At 37.3% G+C, this 19,806-nt stretch overlaps 2 protein-coding genes and 1 pseudogene across 4 annotated transcripts in view; 2 read left to right on the plus strand and 1 right to left on the minus strand.

Annotated features, from left to right (window-relative positions):
* Positions 1-19,806, plus strand: part of MRPS27 (mitochondrial ribosomal protein S27) — a 1,100,726-nt gene that overhangs the window by 419,524 nt on the left and 661,396 nt on the right. The gene's annotated exons all lie outside the window — the stretch shown is intronic.
* Positions 1-19,806, minus strand: part of TNPO1 (transportin 1) — a 97,604-nt gene that overhangs the window by 18,109 nt on the left and 59,689 nt on the right. For all 3 annotated transcript variants that reach the window (XM_050793535.1, XM_050793536.1, XM_050793537.1), the window contains exons 8-18: positions 19,277-19,399; positions 18,322-18,440; positions 13,149-13,209; positions 12,425-12,593; positions 8,225-8,377; positions 7,081-7,306; positions 5,367-5,538; positions 3,693-3,779; positions 2,437-2,544; positions 2,148-2,306; positions 1,980-2,067 (exon numbers count right to left, since the gene is read on the minus strand). In XM_050793535.1, coding sequence (XP_050649492.1) covers positions 1,980-2,067; positions 2,148-2,306; positions 2,437-2,544; positions 3,693-3,779; positions 5,367-5,538; positions 7,081-7,306; positions 8,225-8,377; positions 12,425-12,593; positions 13,149-13,209; positions 18,322-18,440; positions 19,277-19,399 — 1,465 coding nt within the window. The remainder of the gene's footprint in view (positions 1-1,979; positions 2,068-2,147; positions 2,307-2,436; positions 2,545-3,692; positions 3,780-5,366; positions 5,539-7,080; positions 7,307-8,224; positions 8,378-12,424; positions 12,594-13,148; positions 13,210-18,321; positions 18,441-19,276; positions 19,400-19,806) is intronic.
* On the plus strand, positions 16,498-16,815 carry LOC126956561 (60S ribosomal protein L35a-like; annotated as a pseudogene).

Genomic DNA, 19,806 nt, shown 5'->3' on the forward strand with positions numbered 1-19,806 from the left:
TAAATGAAGAATTAGAATATCATAATTTTTTAAGCCCCTAATAAATCAGGAGATGTAAGCCAGGGTTTCTTGATCTCAGCAATACTGACAGTTTGGGCCAGATCATTTTTTTGTTGGGGGGAAGAGGAGCTGTCTCCTGTATGATAAGATGTTTAGCAACATCCTTTGCCTCTATCTACTAGACATCAAAGGCACCTCTCCAGCGTTAAACAAAATGTCTCCAGACATTGGCAAATGTTCCCTGAATGGCAAAATTGTCCCTAGTTGAGAATCACTGATTGAGACAATCATCAAGATTGATAACATAAAAAAAAGGAGGGACAACTAGACACTATGTAGGTACCTCCTTAAGAAAGTACACAATACCATCTATAAAGTCTTAAAAACAAAACAACGTAAATCTCATTAAACCTCAGTCTCTGTATCAAAACAATTTACAGTAAATACAACGGACAAAGGAACATGTTAAAGACATCAGAAAGATGCAATCAGTAAAATTCACAGTATAGTAAACTCTTCAGAATAAAAAACATGGTTTAACAAAAAACAATTGTAAGAAGAGATAGTATGTACTAAAATATTGTGACTTCTAACGCTGTGTTTGAGATTTGCTCCAAAATATCTGAGATCTATGTGTCTCTCACCATTGACAACAATATATAGGAAACACGGCTGGACAGCTGAAGCTGGGTGATAGGAGGTTTGTTACATTTTTTCTACTTTTGTACATCTTAAAAACTTTATAATAAAAAAATCAAATCCTTTCATGTAAATTTCAACTAAAAAACTAAATTAGATGGTAAATATGAGAATCATAAGCTTCCCATAAGAATTCATTATACTGTTAGGTTTAAACTTGATGGTTCTTAATATATCATAATTTATGTTAACGTTTTTTGAGAAATGGTTATTACACAAAAGCACGATTATATCAGATGATAAAACATTCAATAAATATTTTAAATTAAGGTTTAAATCAAGTATTAAAACAATTTTTTTTCTTTTTTCTTTTTTTTGAGACGGAGTCTCACTCTGTCACCCAGGCTGGAGTGTAGTGGTACAATATCGGCTCACTGCAAACTCCACCTCCCGGGTTCAAGCGAGTCTCCTGCCTCAGTTTCCCAAGTGGCTGAGACTACAGGCGCATGCCACCACGCCCAGCTAAATTTTTGTATTTTTAGTAGAAGCTGGGTTTCACCGTGTTAGCCAGGATGGTCTTGATCTCCTGACCTCAAGACCTGCCCACCTCGGCCTCCCAAAGTGCTAGGATTACAGGTGTGAGCCACCGTGCCCGGCCATATTAAAACAATTGTTATCCAGCATGCTGAGATACAGAAAAGGGGGGAAAAAATCCCATAACGCATTTATAATCCGTAGGTTTGAGAACAATTCATGGTACAACATTCAAGGAACTCCTTATCATTGTCACAAAAGGCCAAGACAAATGCTATGCTAGTCTCGAACCTCGCACTCCTGACGTCAAGTGATCTGCCTGCCTTGGCCTCCCAAAGTGCTGGGATTACAGGTGCGAGCCACCAGGCTCAGGCTCAGTTAGAGTAACATTTGTTGGAAGTTTTCTGCAGTATCTGAAAAAGTATGCTGGTTTATTAGAGAATAATAAACTGATTATTACTATTTCTGTGTATCTCTACCAAAAAGGTGGCTACTCAAAAAAAGGATCTATTAACTAGGCCGTGGTACCAAGGCTTCCATGGTGGGCATGTCCTTTAAAGTATTATTACTAAGATTTCCTCCAGTAACAGGAGCGCCTAAAAGGCTGAGATGATGGCAAGCTCAAGGAAATTTTAGGGGTTCCTGCCATCTTGCCTGTTTCAGTCAGAGCAACTTCACTTTAACCAATAAAGTGTACATTTATAAATGCTGGGATTCCATGCAATTTCAGTTTAATAATAAAAAACAAAGCTGATGTAAAAATAACTTTAAAAAACCATATTCATAGCAGTAGAAAATATTCATACCTATACAAGGCTTAACATGCTGAAAGCAAGCTTTTGTGAGGTCACCTAACAGGGCAAAAGAACTCTGTCGAACTTCTGGCATTTTATCCTACAAGAAATAAGAAGAAATTAACCCCAATGTGACACAGAGAAACAGGCTTCAATTTATTTTCACCTTTCAAGTCTCACCTGCATACACTGATACATTAGTGTTAGGATGTTACTTCGGGCTACCAGCTGTTCAATGTTGCCTCCAAGTCCTTCAGCCAGGCCACTCAGTAAATCAAGAGCCACTATCATAAAATCTTTATCTGGAGCTTCATATTGATCTGGTTGAGCATTGTTTAGCTGAAATTAGACACAATGTTTTTTGTAAGTTTGTTTTAAATTAACTACTGAAAAAGTTTGTATACATTATGCCTATTTTTGGAAAAATGTCCACCATGTCAAGAAGGGAAAGACATTTTAAAAAAATTACCATGGCTTGTGCAAGAGTCTTCTGTACTAGGTTTACACAACGCTGATACACAGGTTCACAGTACGGAAGGAAGCCAGACTGCAGTGCTGTGGCAACTGAAGATAGGCACTAGGAAGAATAAAGTACACATGCTAAATTTTCTGGTTACACTGAAGATTATGATCAATGCTTTAAACTGTGCTCAACAGAATCCTGGTCATTTACGAGCTTGCTCTACTAGTTTCTACAGTAGCAGGTGTCTTTTGTTTTTGTTTTTTTTCCCCAAACATCTCTTTTGGAAGCTATTCATTGCTGTTAGTTTGCGAGCCAATCAGGTCAGGTTTACTCAGAGGAAGAGTTTCTACAAGAAACATTATCCTTCAAGGACAGATTGAGTATTATGTGTTCATATTTTTCCCTCAAATTGAAGAGATTCATTTCATGCTCCCATCATGGTCAATGTTGTGGATGGACTTTACTGGGCACATCTGAGATCCCACTGGAAAGTAATATACATACAGTTGGCCCTCTGTATCTATGGATTCAACCAATCTTGAATCAAAAGTATTTAGAAAAAAAATTAAAATGATTTAAAGTATATTGGGAGGAGATGCACAGGCCATATGCAATACTACACCATTTTATATAAGGGACTTGAGCATCGCTGGATTTTGGTATCCACAGGGAATCCTGGAAACAATCCCTTGAGGATACTGAGGAACAACTGCATACAAAAAACGAACCATAATGATTCTTCTTGTTTTGTTGGGCCCAGAATTAGTTGTTGCTCATGGTCATAAAAAATTTAACTTCTCTGGCTAAGGAAATCCACGGTAGAAGTTGGCAAACTTCTAAGTTTCAGTGACTACATTTCATAGTGCGTTCAGTTACTACAACGTCATATACAAGTTTGCAATGGAAGGGGTGTTACAAAAAAGTAAGTATGCATGGAAACATTTTCAAATTAGAAAATAAAGTACCTCCTTACTGGCACCAAATCCTACTACTTCACATATATTTATAAGTGAAAAGATATATACACACACACACTCTGGTATATCTACTGTCTATATATAGAGAGTAGATAACATAAGAGAACTTAAAACTATAATCTATTATCAATTAAGTAAAGCAGGTTAGAAAACAACATGTATAATATAATTTCCTTTGTCTACTTCAGAATATAAATTTATTAACACTTTTCTTATCACATATACCCATTTTGGATTTGAACATGTGTTCTTGGCAACAGATTAAATATTACTAGCCCTGCATACCTCAAGTAAAGGGAAGAGATCTTTATCTTCATCCTTTAACATGTTCCATTTCTGGATCAGTGGAGGCATTAGCATCTGAATATATTCCTATTTACAATGATGAAAAACATATAAACTTCCACTATCACATGTAAACAAGACCACTGAGTCTTTGAAAATTAAAATCCATTTTAAGCAATTGTGTAAAATCATTACAAAAGGCATTTTAAGAGTCATTCCTCACTTCTGCACACTCCCTTTTAAAGTTTTCCTTTCTTTTGCCTACCTTTATACTTACATCACCATGTTCTAGTTTTAGATCTAGAACTAGTGATCTACTAATCTTTTATCCTTGCTGAAAAAGAAAAGTCTATCAACAAACACACAGCTAATCAAAATCTATTACTTAAAAAAATCACAATCAAGGAAGATCTAAGTTTTTAAGTCACAGAACATTTTTATTTCTGCAGCTGGGCATGGCGGCTCACACCTGTAATTCCAGCACTTTGGGAGGCTGAGGCAGGCAGATCACTTGAACCCAGGAGTTTGGGCCAGCCTGGGCAACATGGCAAAACCCTATCTCTACAAAACATTGGCCACGAATGGTGGTACCCGCCTGTGGTCTCAGCTACATGGGAGGCTGAAATGGGAGGATCGCTTGAGCCCAGGAGGTGGAGGTTGCAATGAGCTATGATCACACCACTGCCCTCTAGCCTAGGTGACAGAGTGAGACCTTGTCACACACACACACAAAAAAAAAAAAAAAAAAAAAAAAAAAAAAAAGAAAGAAAGAAAGAAAGAAAAATAAATTCTTTTTAGTCCTGGAACTGTAACATGTAATATGGCTGTTACTATACAGTACATTTTAAAATCAAGAGGTAAACTTATATAGATGCATTTGTAGAAAAACAGACTTAAAATCATTTAAGTGTCAAACTAAAGAATGATCCATAAAACGAATAAACAGTTATCATGTAAACAGGGGCACAGATTCTAAAGACATTCAGAAAACCACCACAAAACCAAACCAAACAACCAACAGCAAAGCAAACCTACAAACTGCCCTGTACCAAATTTTAAGTATAACCTAAAAATAAAACAATTTCTTAAGACTTTTGATATAGTAATCATATAGAAGTCTATTCAGCAGGGTATGTGGAGCTATATTACAATTCTACTATCACTTAAACCCTCATTAGACAAATCCATCCTCCTCTTCTCTTAACACTACTGGAAACAAGGCACTTTTGCATTATTATTTAGCATTTTTAAACCTATCACCCCAATTTCTAATTGTTTTATACAGTATACTCCCCATACCTGCTGAGAAAACAAAGATGTCTAGATATCATACTCTAAAGCTACAGTGTTTATGAAGCAGGAGATTCAAAACCACTAGAAAAAAGCAGATAGCTAGATTCTAAAAACTTTTTTATCCCTTTGCTTTAGTCATTCTAAGTAGTATCAGAGCATTCATGTGAAATGCTATTGTAGTTTCCACACCAAGTATATACTTAAAGAATACCATATGAAAGGGTATATACTTGCTGCCTTTGTAAGATCTATACTCCTAAAGTAGCAAATGCTACCTATTCACATCTCCCAAAACATCTTAATTTCCAAATATACGCTAACCTATTGATTGTTAACTATGCTACACATTATTTTCCATAATAGTTCTTAACAGATACTTACTGGTTTGTTTAAATGATGTCCTACTGAATCTGCTAATGTTCCTATGGCATCATAAAGAATGAGCAGGTTCTTATGCTGGTATTTACTAAATGCAAAAACCAGAGTATCAAGTATATAAGCAAGGTAAGGAACAAGTTCTGTACAAGCCTCCTCTTCTAGGGTAGCAAAGGCACTGTTAAAAAAAAAAAAAAGAAAAGAGTACTTATTGACTGCAAGACATATCTAACTCTTAATTTCTAAAATGTTTATGTTCTGTTTTACCCAATCAGAAATTTCCTAAAATGGTCTAAACCATCTGTTAATGAAAGCCCTGGTCATCAGCACTGTGAATTATTTACCCATTTCTTCTATAGTACCTGCTATAAATGATAATTATGTTGTTGCTTTGTATCTCCTACTAGCCTGTATGCCTCAAGATGGCAGAGACTGTAAACTCAGCACTTAGTATATGCTTAACAATTAATAGCTTAAAAAAACTCAAAAACCAGGTACTGAATGAACTATAGGATCTCAAACATAATCTATATCATCCCTCCCTTGAAATTATTTAGTGCTATATTAATCACTATAGCCCCCTGTTCAACTTTCTTTCATCTCACTAAGAATATCTTCCAGATATGACTGCTTCAGATGGATTAAGGTCAAACTCAGATTTACTTTTCTTGCCAGGTGTGGTGGCTCACGCCTGCAATCCCAGCACTTTGGGAGGCCAAGATGGGTGGATCGCTTGAGGTCAGGAGTTCAAGGCCAGCCTGGCCAATATGGCAAAACCCCATCTCTACTAAAAATACAAAAATCAGCTGGGCATGGTATCGCACACCTGTTGTCCCAGCTACTCAGGAGGCAGAGGCAGGAGAATCGCTTGAACCCAGGAGGCGGAGATTGCAGTAAGCCAAGATCGTACCACTGCACTCTAGCCTGGGCAACAGAGCGAGACTCCATCTAAAAAAAAAAAAAATGAAATTTTACCTTCCTTTGTTCAACAGTTTTTCTTCCTACTATCAAGGTCAACGGTAAAAGCAAATCTACTCGAAAAAGTAAGAACTATAAACATAAGCAGAAGGCCCTTTTAAAATATAAAGGTTTGTTCCAGGAAACTGGAATATTTGCAGTAATAATAGCAACTGCTGCTTTGATATGAAGAGACAGCCTCCAAAGCAACAACAGAATGGCTACTGGAGCAGAACTACTAAGCACTCAAGACCTGTAACTGGTAAGTAACAGACCACAGGTCCCTGTGGGACTTTCTAAGTTACAGAGGTTGACCTGTAGTCTAAAGATGTCACTCTGCTCAAACTTTGTTATTCCTTCAAGAGTAGGAGTCCTGTCATCACTACTTCAGATGTTTGAGAGAATTAGGGTGTAAGATAATTCTGTTATAATAACCACTGAGTGGGAAAAATGAGCCAAGGAAGAAACAGCTAAGATTGATGTTGTCACATTTAGATCTACAAAATCATCAGGTAAAACCCGTATGACAAAATTCTCCTGGCCAAACAAAATGTATAAAATATGCTAATATGCAAACCCAAAAGCTACAGATCCTGCAAAAAACTTCACCAAGAAGAAAAAAGAAAACTAAGCTTTCCGATGTAACTGGAAAATTTTCAATTACGAAACACTTCATTAAAGGTTTAACACCAACACTCCATCAGAAGGTTGAAAATTAGTTTTTCACTCCCACAAAGAACACTGTGTTATGAATCTGTCCCACCTGCAGGCAGCTTCTTGTACTCTCTTGTTGCTATCCAGGATGCGCTTTAGCAATTCTGTCATTAATGGCTTCAGGTACGTGTCTGGTGGCTGGCTGACTACCCAGTGTGCATAGCGGCTAAGAGTCCAGCATGTTATGGAACGCACAAGAGCCTTTTTATCAGAGAGGCACTGAATAAGGTGAGGAATAAGCTCAGGCAAGTATGGAATCATGCCCTGCATGCAACCTAGAAAAAAAATAAATCTTTCAAAATGCTAAGATTTGGTTATTATTATTTTGGTTGATCGTGAAAATAAAACATGTATCTATGAAAAAATCCAGAATATTTCTACTGCTATAAATATACTACAATAACCTATACCAAATTTTTAAAACCCTGAAGTTAGAGCTACCCGCTCCCAAGCATCTTATAATAGGGTTAGGACCTCATTTTATCTCTGCTACACGAATTATAGCTTTCAGAAATGCCTATTAACGTGTTTCAATTTCTTCTAATAGATGTTTACTGCCAGGACAGAATCAATAATAACCCTTCATAGAGAATGATGACAGTCTTGCCTTATTGTGTTTCCTAGATTTACCTAAGAAATCAAGGATTTTTTTTTTTAAAGCAATGGGGATGCTTCAGACATCAGAGCCTTTCATTCTGTTCCCTTAATTTTTTTTGTTATTTTTTTATTGAGATGGGGTCTTGCTCTGTGGCCAAGGCTGGAGTGCAATGGCACCATCTCAGCTCACTGCAACTGCCACTTCCCAGGTTCAAGCGATTCTCCTGCCTCAGCCTCCCAAGTAGCTGGGACTACAGGCGCGTGCCACCACACCCAGCTAATTTTTGTATTTTTAGTAGAGACGTGGTTTCACCATGTTGGCCAGGCTGGTCTCGAACCCACCTCAGGTGATCCACCCACCTAGGCCTCCCAAAGTTCTGGAATTACAGGTGTGAGACAACATGCCTGGCCTCTGTTACCTTTATTATAGCAAAAACATTTTGCAAAATATCTGGCTGGGGTTAGAAGCCAGCATATGGCTGTTTAATACCAGTTATCTGCTTCAAAACAGAAATTCCTTAAAGTCGCCTAGCCTTATTAGTACCTAATAGTAGTAAGAAGCCAACTTACATAATTCAAACTGGACTTAGACTTACCTTCAGCAATTGCTCCTAAAACCAAGATGCCTGATTCTTTAACAACCCATTCATGATGAAAAAGTAATTCTTTCAAAAGGGGCAAAATATGTGGCAGCAGCTCATCACGATACACATTTGCAAGAACATCTAGGGCAGCAGCAGAACATTTTCCTAAGGAAATATTTAATTCAAAAACATTACATTAACCTCTTATTACTTATATATTAAAATATTTACTGTATATGTAACTGTTTGTTTATATCTCTAATACAGAGTTTTAAAGTAAGAATTCAATTGAATAGGACGTAGTCTGTCACATGAAAACATTTTCTGTTTTTTTTGTTTGTTTTGTTTTTTGAGACGGAGTCTCGCTCTGTCGCCCAGGCTGGAGTGTAGTGGCCGGATCTCAGCTCACTGCAAGCTCTGCCTCCCGGGTTTAAGCCATTCTCCTGCCTCAGCCTCCCGAGTAGCTGGGACTACAGGCACCCGCCACCACGCCCGATAGTTTTTTGTATTTTTTAGTAGAGACGGGGTTTCACCGTGTTAGCCAGGATGGTCTTGATCTCCTGACCTCGTGATCCGCCCGTCTCGGCCTCCCAAAGTGCTGGGATTACAGGCTTGAGCCACTGCGCCCGGCCGTCATTTTTTTTTGAGACAGAGTCTTGCTCTGCTGCCCAGGCTGGAGTGCAGTGGCACGTTCTCGGCTCACTGCAAGATCCGCCTCCCAGGTTCAAATGATTCTTCCACCTTAGTCTCCTGAGTAGATGGGATTACAGGTGTATGCCACAACGCCCAGCTGATTTTTGTATTTTTAGTAGAGACGAGGTTTCACCATGTTGGCCAGGATGGTCTCTAACTCCTGACCTCATGATCCGCCCACCTTGGCCTCCCAAAGTGCTGGGATTACAGGTGTGAGCCACCATGCCCGGTCAAAAACATTTTCTATTAAGATGAGTATTTTTTATAACAAGAACTTACTTGGCAAATTAACTGTGAAGACATTGTATTCTGTACATAACTATCATACTAGAATTCTGCCTACACAGAAAAACTAAAACAAATACTGTGCCACTCAAGTCAATGCTTCTAATATAACCACTCAATACAATATAATCATATTACAATCATGATTACAATCAATGTTACAATCATGCAAAAAACATATATTAATTCTACTTAACATTTCCAGCGGTAAATCATCTAGAATTAAATACGCAATTACTTAGCTAGCATTTAGACACAAAAATTGGAACAAAAGTCACTGACACATGAAACATAAAACATGCTAGAAAATACTCTTTACAGACAAAGAATTAACTATGGGACTATAAATCAACCCAGATTTTATTATCATAATAATTTAGACAAGAGCAACAAAATCGAAAAATATCATTTAACTGTTATGGGTAGGAACATGTTCCTGAAAGTTCATGTGCTGGAAACCTAATCCCTAAAGCAACAAAGATGGGAGATGGGGCCTAATAAGAGGGGCTTAGGTCTTAAGGGTTCTGCCCTCATAAATGGTTTAATGTTGTTATTGCAGGAGTGGGTTAGCTATCAAGAGAGCTGGCTTATTGTAAGTGTGAATTGAGCTCTCTCTTATGTGTGTCTTTCTGTCATCAGATGTTGCAAGAAAGTTCTCACCAGATGCAGCCCCTCCACTCTGAACTTCAGGTATCCTGTTATAGTAGCACAGAATGGACTAAGAAAATACCAAAAATCAAAATATCAAAAAAAAAAAAATCAAAAACTAGGCATAGCAAATGATGAATCACAAACTACTAGACAGTAACAAAATCCTTAAAAACAAAAAACAAAAAACAAAACCATTACATTGGCCAGAAATTAACACCTTACCTATCAATAAGGATCTTAGTTATACCACATGGTAGATCCATACAACTAAACAGTACACTGACATGCAATAAAAGGAAATCTAAATTTGTATGTACTGATGAAGAATGAGGCATATGATATACAGAAAGAAAGCAGCAGAGTACATATAATCTGATTTCACTTTTAGAAATTTGGCTTCTCCTCTAGTTATCTGTGTAATGATCTTGAGCCATCCGGCTCCCCCAGTCTGAAAGTAGGGATACACTGGGAGATAATCTGTAATAGCAGTGAACACCATGGGTTGTCTTAACAAGTGAGACTCGCGTACCAATACTAGATGTGCTATCAGTACTAGCTATGCTAACCTTGGGTAAATTTCTCTTTCTGCAGTTTTCTTACCTATTCAAGGTTGTTGGAAATCTTAAATATAAATATGACTTTATTCTTACTTATGATTAAGTAAGACTTTCATATGCATGTAAAGTCCTTGGCCTAGTGCCTGGCACATTAGGCACTCTAAATAGAATGTTAGCTATAGGAAGCTGAAGAGGCAACAGAGGAATCAGCATTATCTAACCAAATGAATGACACAGCCCAGACTAATAATGTCTGTCCTTAACTGCTTTATTCATAGTTATTAGAAAGCCCAACACTTTGAACTAGAGTAGGGGCTCTAAACTGGGGGCAATTTTGCTCCCCCAGGGGATATCTAGCAATGCCTGGAGGCATTGCTGGTTGTCACAACTGTGTTTGTGCTGCTGGCATCTTTGGGTACAGGCCAGGGATGCTGCTTAACATCCCATAATGTGCAGGACAGCCCCCACAACAAAGAATTACGTGCATGATGTCGCATTCACATGTAAGAAAAAAAAAAAAAAACTTATGTGGCCCAAAATGCCAATAGTGCCAAAGCTGAGAAACCCTGAACTAGAGCAGTAGAGGTTTAAAAACCAGCAAGCAAGCAAGCAAATCAGAACACAGGTGTTTAGGTTCATCCCCAATTAGGAAGTGTGGGCCAGAATGCTAGCTCCACAGGTGATGTGATTTGCAGCTAAGGTTGGAAATTAACATATTTTAAAAAGCATATTTCATAAGTTTTGAACATAACAACTTATATTATTTTAGAATTACCTATGATAGCCAATTCTCATGCAAATTACCACACAAAAAACACTCATGTTAGAAAAACCAAAAAAGCTTGTGGTAATGTTCTTACAGTATTAAAACAAACAGCCTTTTGAGAAACGGTAGTTTAAGAATACAATAATGATAAAATAAGAGCAGGCCCACCAGGAAAATGCAAACCAAAACCACAAAATACTACCTCACATCCACTGGAATGACTATAATAATAAAGAGATAATAATAAGGCAAGTGAGCATGTGAAGAAACTGGAACCCTCCAGACAACGGTGCTAGGAAAGCAGAATGGTGCAGTCACTTTGGAAAACATCAATTTCTCAAAAGGTTATTTCTCAAAAGGTTAAATATACGGTTACCATATGACCCCAACAATCCTTCTCCAGAGTGTTTACCCAAGAGAACTGAATTCATGTTGGGCCAGACACAGGGGCTCACGCCTGTAATCCTAACACTTTGGGAGGGCAAGGCGGGTGGATCGTTTGAACCCAACAGTTCAAGACCAGCCTGGGCAACATGGCAAAACCGTCTCTACCAAAAAACAAACAAACAAACAAAAAACACACAAAAAAATCAGCCAGGTGTACTGGTGCACACCTGTAGTCCCAGCTACTTGCGGAGCTGAGGTGGGAGGATCACCAGAGCCCGGGGAGATCAAGGCTGCAGTGGGCCATGACTGTGCCATTGCATAATCACACCAGCCTGGGTGACAGAGACCCTGTCGCAAAAAAAAAAAAAAAAAAAAAGCCTACACACAAAAATTGTACATGAGTATTTATAGCATCACAACTCAACAGCCACAAAAAGAGAAACACAAACATCCACCAACCAATGAATGGATAACTAATATGTGGCATATTACTACAATGAAATATTATTTCATAATACAAGTGAATGCCACAACATGAACTGCGAAAACTTTATGCTAAGTCAAAGAAGATGGTCACAAAGGACAATGTATTGTATGACTCCATTTACACAGAATGTCTAGAATAGGCAAACCCAGAGACAGAATATTGACTAGTAGTTCCCCAGAGCCAGTAAACAATAGGGAGTTACTGCTGAAGGGTATGGGTGATGAAAACATTCTACAACTGATTGTGGTAATCGTTGAACAGTTCTCTGAATATACTAAAAACCAATGAATTGTATACTTTAATGGGTAGTAAACTGGACAGATGAATTATACCCCAATAAAGTTGTTACCACAGCAGGCAACTGTGCTTTTCCCTTTCTGACTTACTTAGATTCCAGTCAGAAATTGTATCATCATCATCAATTTCATCATCATCATCATCTTCCTCTTCAATTCCATCTTCATCATGCTGCTGAGCCACTGTCCTTGATCGGTGAAAACGTGGCCGTATATCCTGTTCACTATCAGGAATCGTTTCATCTTCTTCAACATCACCCTGTTGTTTTTTTTAAGATAAATTTTTGGTGGCATTCATTATAGGCTAATAACATGTACATGAGTAAGAGAAACAGAATATCCAGAGATGGGGTCATGCACAGGATTCTGAAGTATACTTCCAGAGTGATTAAGAACCACGCCCATGTACAGAACATATTCCTTATGGAGGGGCGAACAGATTGACATAACACACCTGTTAGGTTATATGGCCCTTTCAGCCAACTACATGGCCTCCATTGGCTGGTATAATCTAAGTGTACCTGAATCAAATTCAGAGCAGCATATATAAGAATATTTTTAAAATAACTCCAAGTAATTAAAGGGAAATTAATAATAACCCTACCAATGTCACCATCTAGTACCAAATTAAGCAAGAATTTATCATTACTCAAACTTATGCTTCTAACTTTAAACTTCTATAACCTATTATAGACAATAGGAAGTCTATTTACTGGATATCTATTCTCAATGAATGTTTTATTGGCCAAATTCAAAGATGTACTAAATCAATATAAAAATCATGTTCCCTATTCATCAAAAAAACCTTCCTTACCTTAAGTAGGATAATATCTATATCTGAGTACTTCATGCCATTCACTAACACAGGAATCAACCTATAAAGAAAGAAATTCATGAAACAAAGTCCTAAAGATCTCAACAGAATAATTAGTAAGTCTTAACCTTGTGTGTACTAATAAAACCAATGAGATAATTAATGGTAATATTGTCTTTGAACTTATTCAGTGATATATATCTGCTCTCATTAACTGAAGAAATGCTAATAGAGAAAAGGAAGCAGTGAAATACAAAATCCCCTGGATAGGTTTAAGAAATGTGGGCTAGTCAAACTTTCACGCTCAAAGTCCTTCTAAATTCGAAAATAGAAAGATTAGTAGTAAACATTATAGTTAGCATAATTTAACTAGGTAAGACTTAAAATACATAGAACTATATTTTGTAAGCTACAGGCATTTTGCAGGAGAAACAGGTGTATCTGGATCATTAACAGTTAATCACTGATGATCTTTGTCAACAATTTCAGAGAAATGGTGAGGACAGACATCAGAATGTAAGATAATGAAGAGTTAACAAGATGTGGGTTAAAGAAGTGAAGACAGTAAGTCCCACTCAAAAAAAGTTTGAGTTGTTTTTTTGAAGACAGAAAAAACTGCAGCAAGTTATAAAGTTATGGAAAATGAGGCAACAGGGAGAAGCTAGGAGTGAGTATTTATCTGGTACGGTGAGGTCTCTGGGGATATGAAAAATTTATACTATACGGAACTTAAGTTTGGTTAGGAGAGGACAACTCATATGAAAATATTATCTGTAAGTTTTGGGGCAAGATAATGGGTCACCTGCTTTCTTTATAAGCATTAAGAGCTCAAAGTGCATTAAGAGAACATCAAAAGAGTGACAAAGGTTTCAAACAGTTGCTCTTGGTGACTAAAAGATAAAAGCTGATCTGGAACCATTGAATTTAAGTCAGGATTGTGGAAGGAGGTCCCCCCCCCCCCCCCCCCCCCCCCACCCCCCCCCCCCCCCCCTAAAAGATAAAAGCTGATCTGGAACATGAATTAGCAGATTGTGAAGGGTCCACTTGTGGTTGATGACCACAGATTTCTATAGCCAACAATCCCCCTGGGGGAGTGTAATTTTCCCCAAAGGCATTCGACAACCTGGTTAAAGAAAAGAGTTCACAGTTCAATTAGTCTAGAGTAGGGTAGACAGAAGTTTCGCGTTAGTAGGGTTTATTCATGGCTCTGATGTTTGTCACATAAAGAGAATAAAAATAATCAGATTAGGTCGAGGCAAGCGGATCACAAGGTCAGGAGTTTGAGACCAGCCTGGTCAACATAGTGAAACCCGGTCTCTACTAAAAATACAAAAATTAGCCAGACATGGTGGCGCATGCCTGTAGTGCCAGCTACTCGGGAGGCTGAGGCAGGAGAATCGCTTGAACCTGGGTGGTGGAGGTTGTAGTGAGCTGAGATCATGCCACTACACTCCAGCCTGGGCAACAGAGCGAGACTCCATCTCAAAATAATAATAATAAAAAAGAATCAGATTAGAACACAAAGAGGTCAAGGGCCTTGGAATGGGGTGGCAGATGGGCCTAGCAAGGTTTGCAAGAAATAAAGGACTGGCTGGTAAGACTGGGCAAATAAGAAAAAATTAGGCCAGAAAATAAGACACGGAAATTAACTGTGACCATGTGGCAATCTGGCATGTGCCTGGCAATCACGCTAGGCAAATTATTATTTTTGAACAGGTCTAATTGTGAAGATTTCTCCTGAAGCCCCCATGTAGCCATTAAAAACAATATTTTTTTTTTTTTTTTTTGAGATGGAGTCTTGCTCGTCACCCAGGCTGGAGTGTAATGGCACGATCTTGGCTCACTGCAACCTCTGCTTCCTGGGTTCAGGCTATTCTCCTGCCTCAGCCTCCCAAGTAGCTGAGACTACAAGCACGCACCACCAAGCCTGGCTAATTTTTTATATTTTTAGTAGAGATGGGGTTTCACTATGTTGGCCAAGCTGGTCTTGAACTCCTGACCTCAGGTGATCCACCTGCCTTCGACTCCTAAAGTGCTGGGATTATAGGCGTGAGCCACTGCACCCAGTCAAAAAACGAGTTTTTTAATGCAACATCACATAAAGGTAGTAATATAGATAATAAACATTTACTGACTACTTAAATATGGCCTGAGCACTGGGTTGTTTTACATGGAAAAGCCACACAACAGTCCTATAAGACATTAATGTACAAGAATAAAGGTGGGAAAAAGCCAAAACAATTTCGTAAAAACAAGAGAAATCAAGAGCTGCTATACCAGATTACAAAATACATTAATGTTCAATAACATAGTACTAGTTAAAAAAAATAGAACAGATTATATAGCCCAGAATGATAATAGAACTTAATATCCTCCCTGTTACATTGGTGCATTTTTTTTCTGAGACAGGGTTTCACTCTGTTGCCCAGGCTGGAGTGCAGTGATGCCATCTCGGCTCATGGCTCACTGCAGCTTCTGCCTCCTGGGTTCAAGTGACTCTCCTGCCTCAGCCACCCAAGTAGCTGGGATTACAGGCATGTGCTGCCATGCCCAGCTAATTTTTGTATTTTTGATAGAGACAGGGTTTCACCATGTTGCCCAGGCTGGTCTTGAACTCCTGAGCTCAAGCCATCTGCCTGCCTCTTGCTCCCAAAGTGCTGGGGTTACAGGCATTGAGTTACTGTGCCCAGCCTACAATGGCGCTTTCTAAATGAGTTTTTATTTATGAGCGATCTTGTAACACATAACAATTTTAATTCCCATGCAAATGCTTTTTGCTCGTATTATACTAAGCAAGTGTGGTTAACAACTAGGAAAAACAAGTTATTTCATTGTGCATCAGATTGATGATGATATTCTGCTATCCTGTCAATACATTAACTAAAACAATAAAAACAGCTGTGTTTTATATATAAAAATGGCTCCCACCGGGTGCAGTTATCCATGGCTGTAATCCCGATGCTTTGGGAAGCCAAGAAGTATGGATTGCTTGAGGCCAGAGGATCAAGACCAGCTTGGGCAATACAGTGAGACCTCCTCTTACAATAGTAGGGAAGACATAAATCAAACTCAGTCATGACTGGCTTGAGTTGTTTAAGGTTGGCACCTAATTAGTACAGCAAAATGGGTGGTGCTGAACTTTTAATTTCCTGCTTGTTTTAGGAATATTTGGATTATATTAGTGCAATAATAGAGTTAAGAGTACCTAGTTGTAATTCCTCATTTTCAACATCATCTCTAAAGTTATAGCCTAGGTTTTCATTAATAAAATCTCTGGAGTGAAGCACCTGCTGCTGAAATTTGGGGGCAAATAACTGGAGTCTGGTGGGAATAGGAGTTCTAAAAAAGTATGTCTGGAAGGCTGTGGTCCAAGGCCTTTTCTGCTGGCTAAAAGCAGGGCCTCCAGAAGCAAAGGAAACACACAGCTCTTCTTAAAATTGAAGATGTTTATGCATGAGGTGAAACAGAATTCTCTTTGGGCAAGAGATGTGCTTATGTATATAAAACAAAGAAAAACACAGAGATTCCTGGTGGCAAACCAAACAAAGCCAGAGTAATCTGGGCCCATGGAAACAGTGCCATGGTTCATGCCAAATTTCAAAGCAATCTTCCTGTTGAGGCCATTGGACACAAAATCTGAGTGATGCTGTACCCCTCAAGGATTTAAACTAATGAAAAGTCAATAAATAAAAGTGGATTTCTGCTCTTGAAAAAAAGAAAATCTCTGCAGTTTTTATAAAAATTATTATCTATGACTTTTAGAATTATATGACCCCACAGAAACCCAAACGTATCATTAAAGTGGTATTACAAAGTAAAGAGGAAAGGAAAAATAATAGATTTCCTAAAGAGAAAAAAATCCAGTCAGTGTATTTGGAGAGTAAGGTTAAGCAAGATATGACGTGCCTTGCTTAAAATTTAATTTAATTAAAATTAAACACCACATCTTGCTTAACCTCACCCTCCAAATAAAGTGACTTTACTGTTGCTTTCTTGATGGAAAGAAAAAACTCAGTTGACCATAGGACAATAAGAACATTCAAGTACCATAAATATCTGAAAGAGAAAAAAAGAAACAAAAACCCTTTACTATTAAGACATATTAAAATAATTATTTTTTCTTATCCAGATGACTAAGATTTGAGACATTAAAATTCGTGGCTGCCAAAGTTGTGATAGACACACAGTGGCGCATGCAGTTCTATAAATTTCCTAGAGAACTATTCGGAATATTGTGAAAAATCATTAAAATGCTCATATACTTTGACTCTGGGGAAAAAAATCACTCCTAGCAATCACAACAAAAAGGAATAACCTTTTATTGACAAAGAAAGATATTCACTTCAGGATTATTTATGAGGGGGAAAAAAAGCCAAAACAACCTAAATATTCAACGGCAGAGAACAGTCTTTCTCTCTCTATACTATACACATATACAATCGTCAATTATGTAAATATGGTTATGTATACTATGATAGAATAGCATACCTCCACTGAAGTTTTAAAGACTAATGACATGGAGGAAAGCACACAGCATATAACAACTGAAAATTTTAAATAGTAAACAACTGAAATTTTAAATAGTATATTTAAAATTTTAAGCACTAACTACAGGCGAGATGTCATGTTAATGTATTATATATTATTAAATCCAATTCCTTCTCAAACACCCTGAATACATGCTATTTAGTATATGGTACTTTCACAGAAAAGAACATTAAAAGATGACAGCAAAAATACTGCCAGTGATTACTCAGAGTGGTGAAAATGCAGAAAATATAAAATTTTCTGCAATTTAGTTTTCTCCCATGAGCTTGTATTTTAGAAATACTTTACTTTAGAAAAATGGGCTTAACATTAACTAAATTTTGTTGCATCACAACTAGTGGGAAATTATTTCTTGGGAAAAAAGCCTCGTAAGAGTCTGTGGTTAAGTAACAATTAAAAAAAAAAAAAAACCCAAAATACTGTGCTGTAAATTATCCAAAATCAATTATAATTTAAAATAGGCAATTGCTTTTTGAAAAATCTCTTTACTAACAATAAAATTAAGTCTGGCTTCTTTAGAATCTTACTCCCTGATGGCAAAAGAATGAATTTTATAAAAATACGAAAATGAAGAATCACTTAGAAATTAAAGAACAAGGCAGCATTTATAAGAAGGAACACTTACTTAGGAAGATGCCTTACGAGTACATCTTTGCATATTGGCTGTTCAGCTAAAGTTAGCCAAAATTCACAGGCTTCTAAAGCCACATTTTCGTCTTGATCTTGAGTCCTCTGTAGCATGTACTGGAAACACAAGATCCTTACTATTAGTCAGTTTAAATCACACAATTAGTATCAATTCAGTCCCATTATCAAGCAAGCTTTTTACTTTATGGTTTTCAACCTAGGCATCTGAATTTTTTAAAAGTTTCCTAGGTGACTATAAAATACAGTTAAATTAAAGAAACACTGATTTAAAATGTAACCCAATGAAAAGTGTTCAGTGAATGTATTATGTTTCTGTGTAGTTTTTTTATGATACCACTGAGATTTTTGAAATGTGAATGTTAATCAAATATTAAGTCTTCTTAGAACATAAAAATAAAAACTAAGAACTCCATATATATTTCTTAAAATGAAGACTCTATAAAAGAAAAAACTGTAACATTATAAATTAGGCTCCCCAGCTGTGACCAAGCAACTGATAAAATATTTCTTCACTTTAGTTAACACTAAACTTTCAATCAGTCCTGCCTGACTTTTCAAAGAAAAAATAGGCCTACCTTATGCAGCCACGTTTCCTAAAGTTTTAGAACAGGAGTTGCTGCATACCACGAATGCTAGCTTTTTAACAGATCTTAGACTTCATCCTTTAAAAAAGATCCTCCCTTCTCTCTACCATATGGAACTTCGGAAGTGAAAAGGAGACTCTAGATAACATACTACTTAAAACACTTCCAAAGTTATATAGTACATACAACTATATCCAGAAATACAAAACTCCCCACAAAGATAACTCATAATTTTAAGACAATCATAATTATTTTATAGTCCCCTCCCCACCTGGTATGCTGCATTTTCTATCTAGTATTTCTCTTAGGGGAAAGATGAGGAAAGAGCCTTTAAATTGCCAGTGTTACCTCAACTATGTTATGCATGTGAGGAAGCAGGCGATCCATTCGAACTTCGAGCAACATCACAAGCGCTCGGCACACATTTTTCCGTACCTCTGGTTCTTCATCACCAGCTAATGCAAAGAGATTCTGTTGCACAAGAAATAATTTTTTCTAGTTTTAGAAAGGCTTATACACAAATAAGTAATCTGCAAGCTGGTGACATTTAAAGAAACCCTACGAAGATAACATACCAAAAAGTGACTCAATGGCCTACAATATTAGATTATAAGAATTAAATGTGAAATAGCTGACAAAGATTATGATTTTGATAAAAGATGAACAGCTATTCTTTTCTGATAGAGTACAATCAGTTGTATTTTGGGGAAATTTTTAATTTTTAAGAAACCATGTCATTAGGACATAGGACCATTTGTTTGCCCACCCAGGAGCAGAGACAAAAGACTTCCCTACCAACCCTGATTTTTAAGGTGAGAGGTGGTAATAGATTCAAGTTCTATAAAAAGGTGATATAGATGCAATAATCGACAAATATT

Source organism: Macaca thibetana, chromosome 6 (assembly GCF_024542745.1).
Source record: "Macaca thibetana thibetana isolate TM-01 chromosome 6, ASM2454274v1, whole genome shotgun sequence".
Taxonomy (NCBI): Eukaryota; Metazoa; Chordata; class Mammalia; order Primates; family Cercopithecidae; genus Macaca; species Macaca thibetana.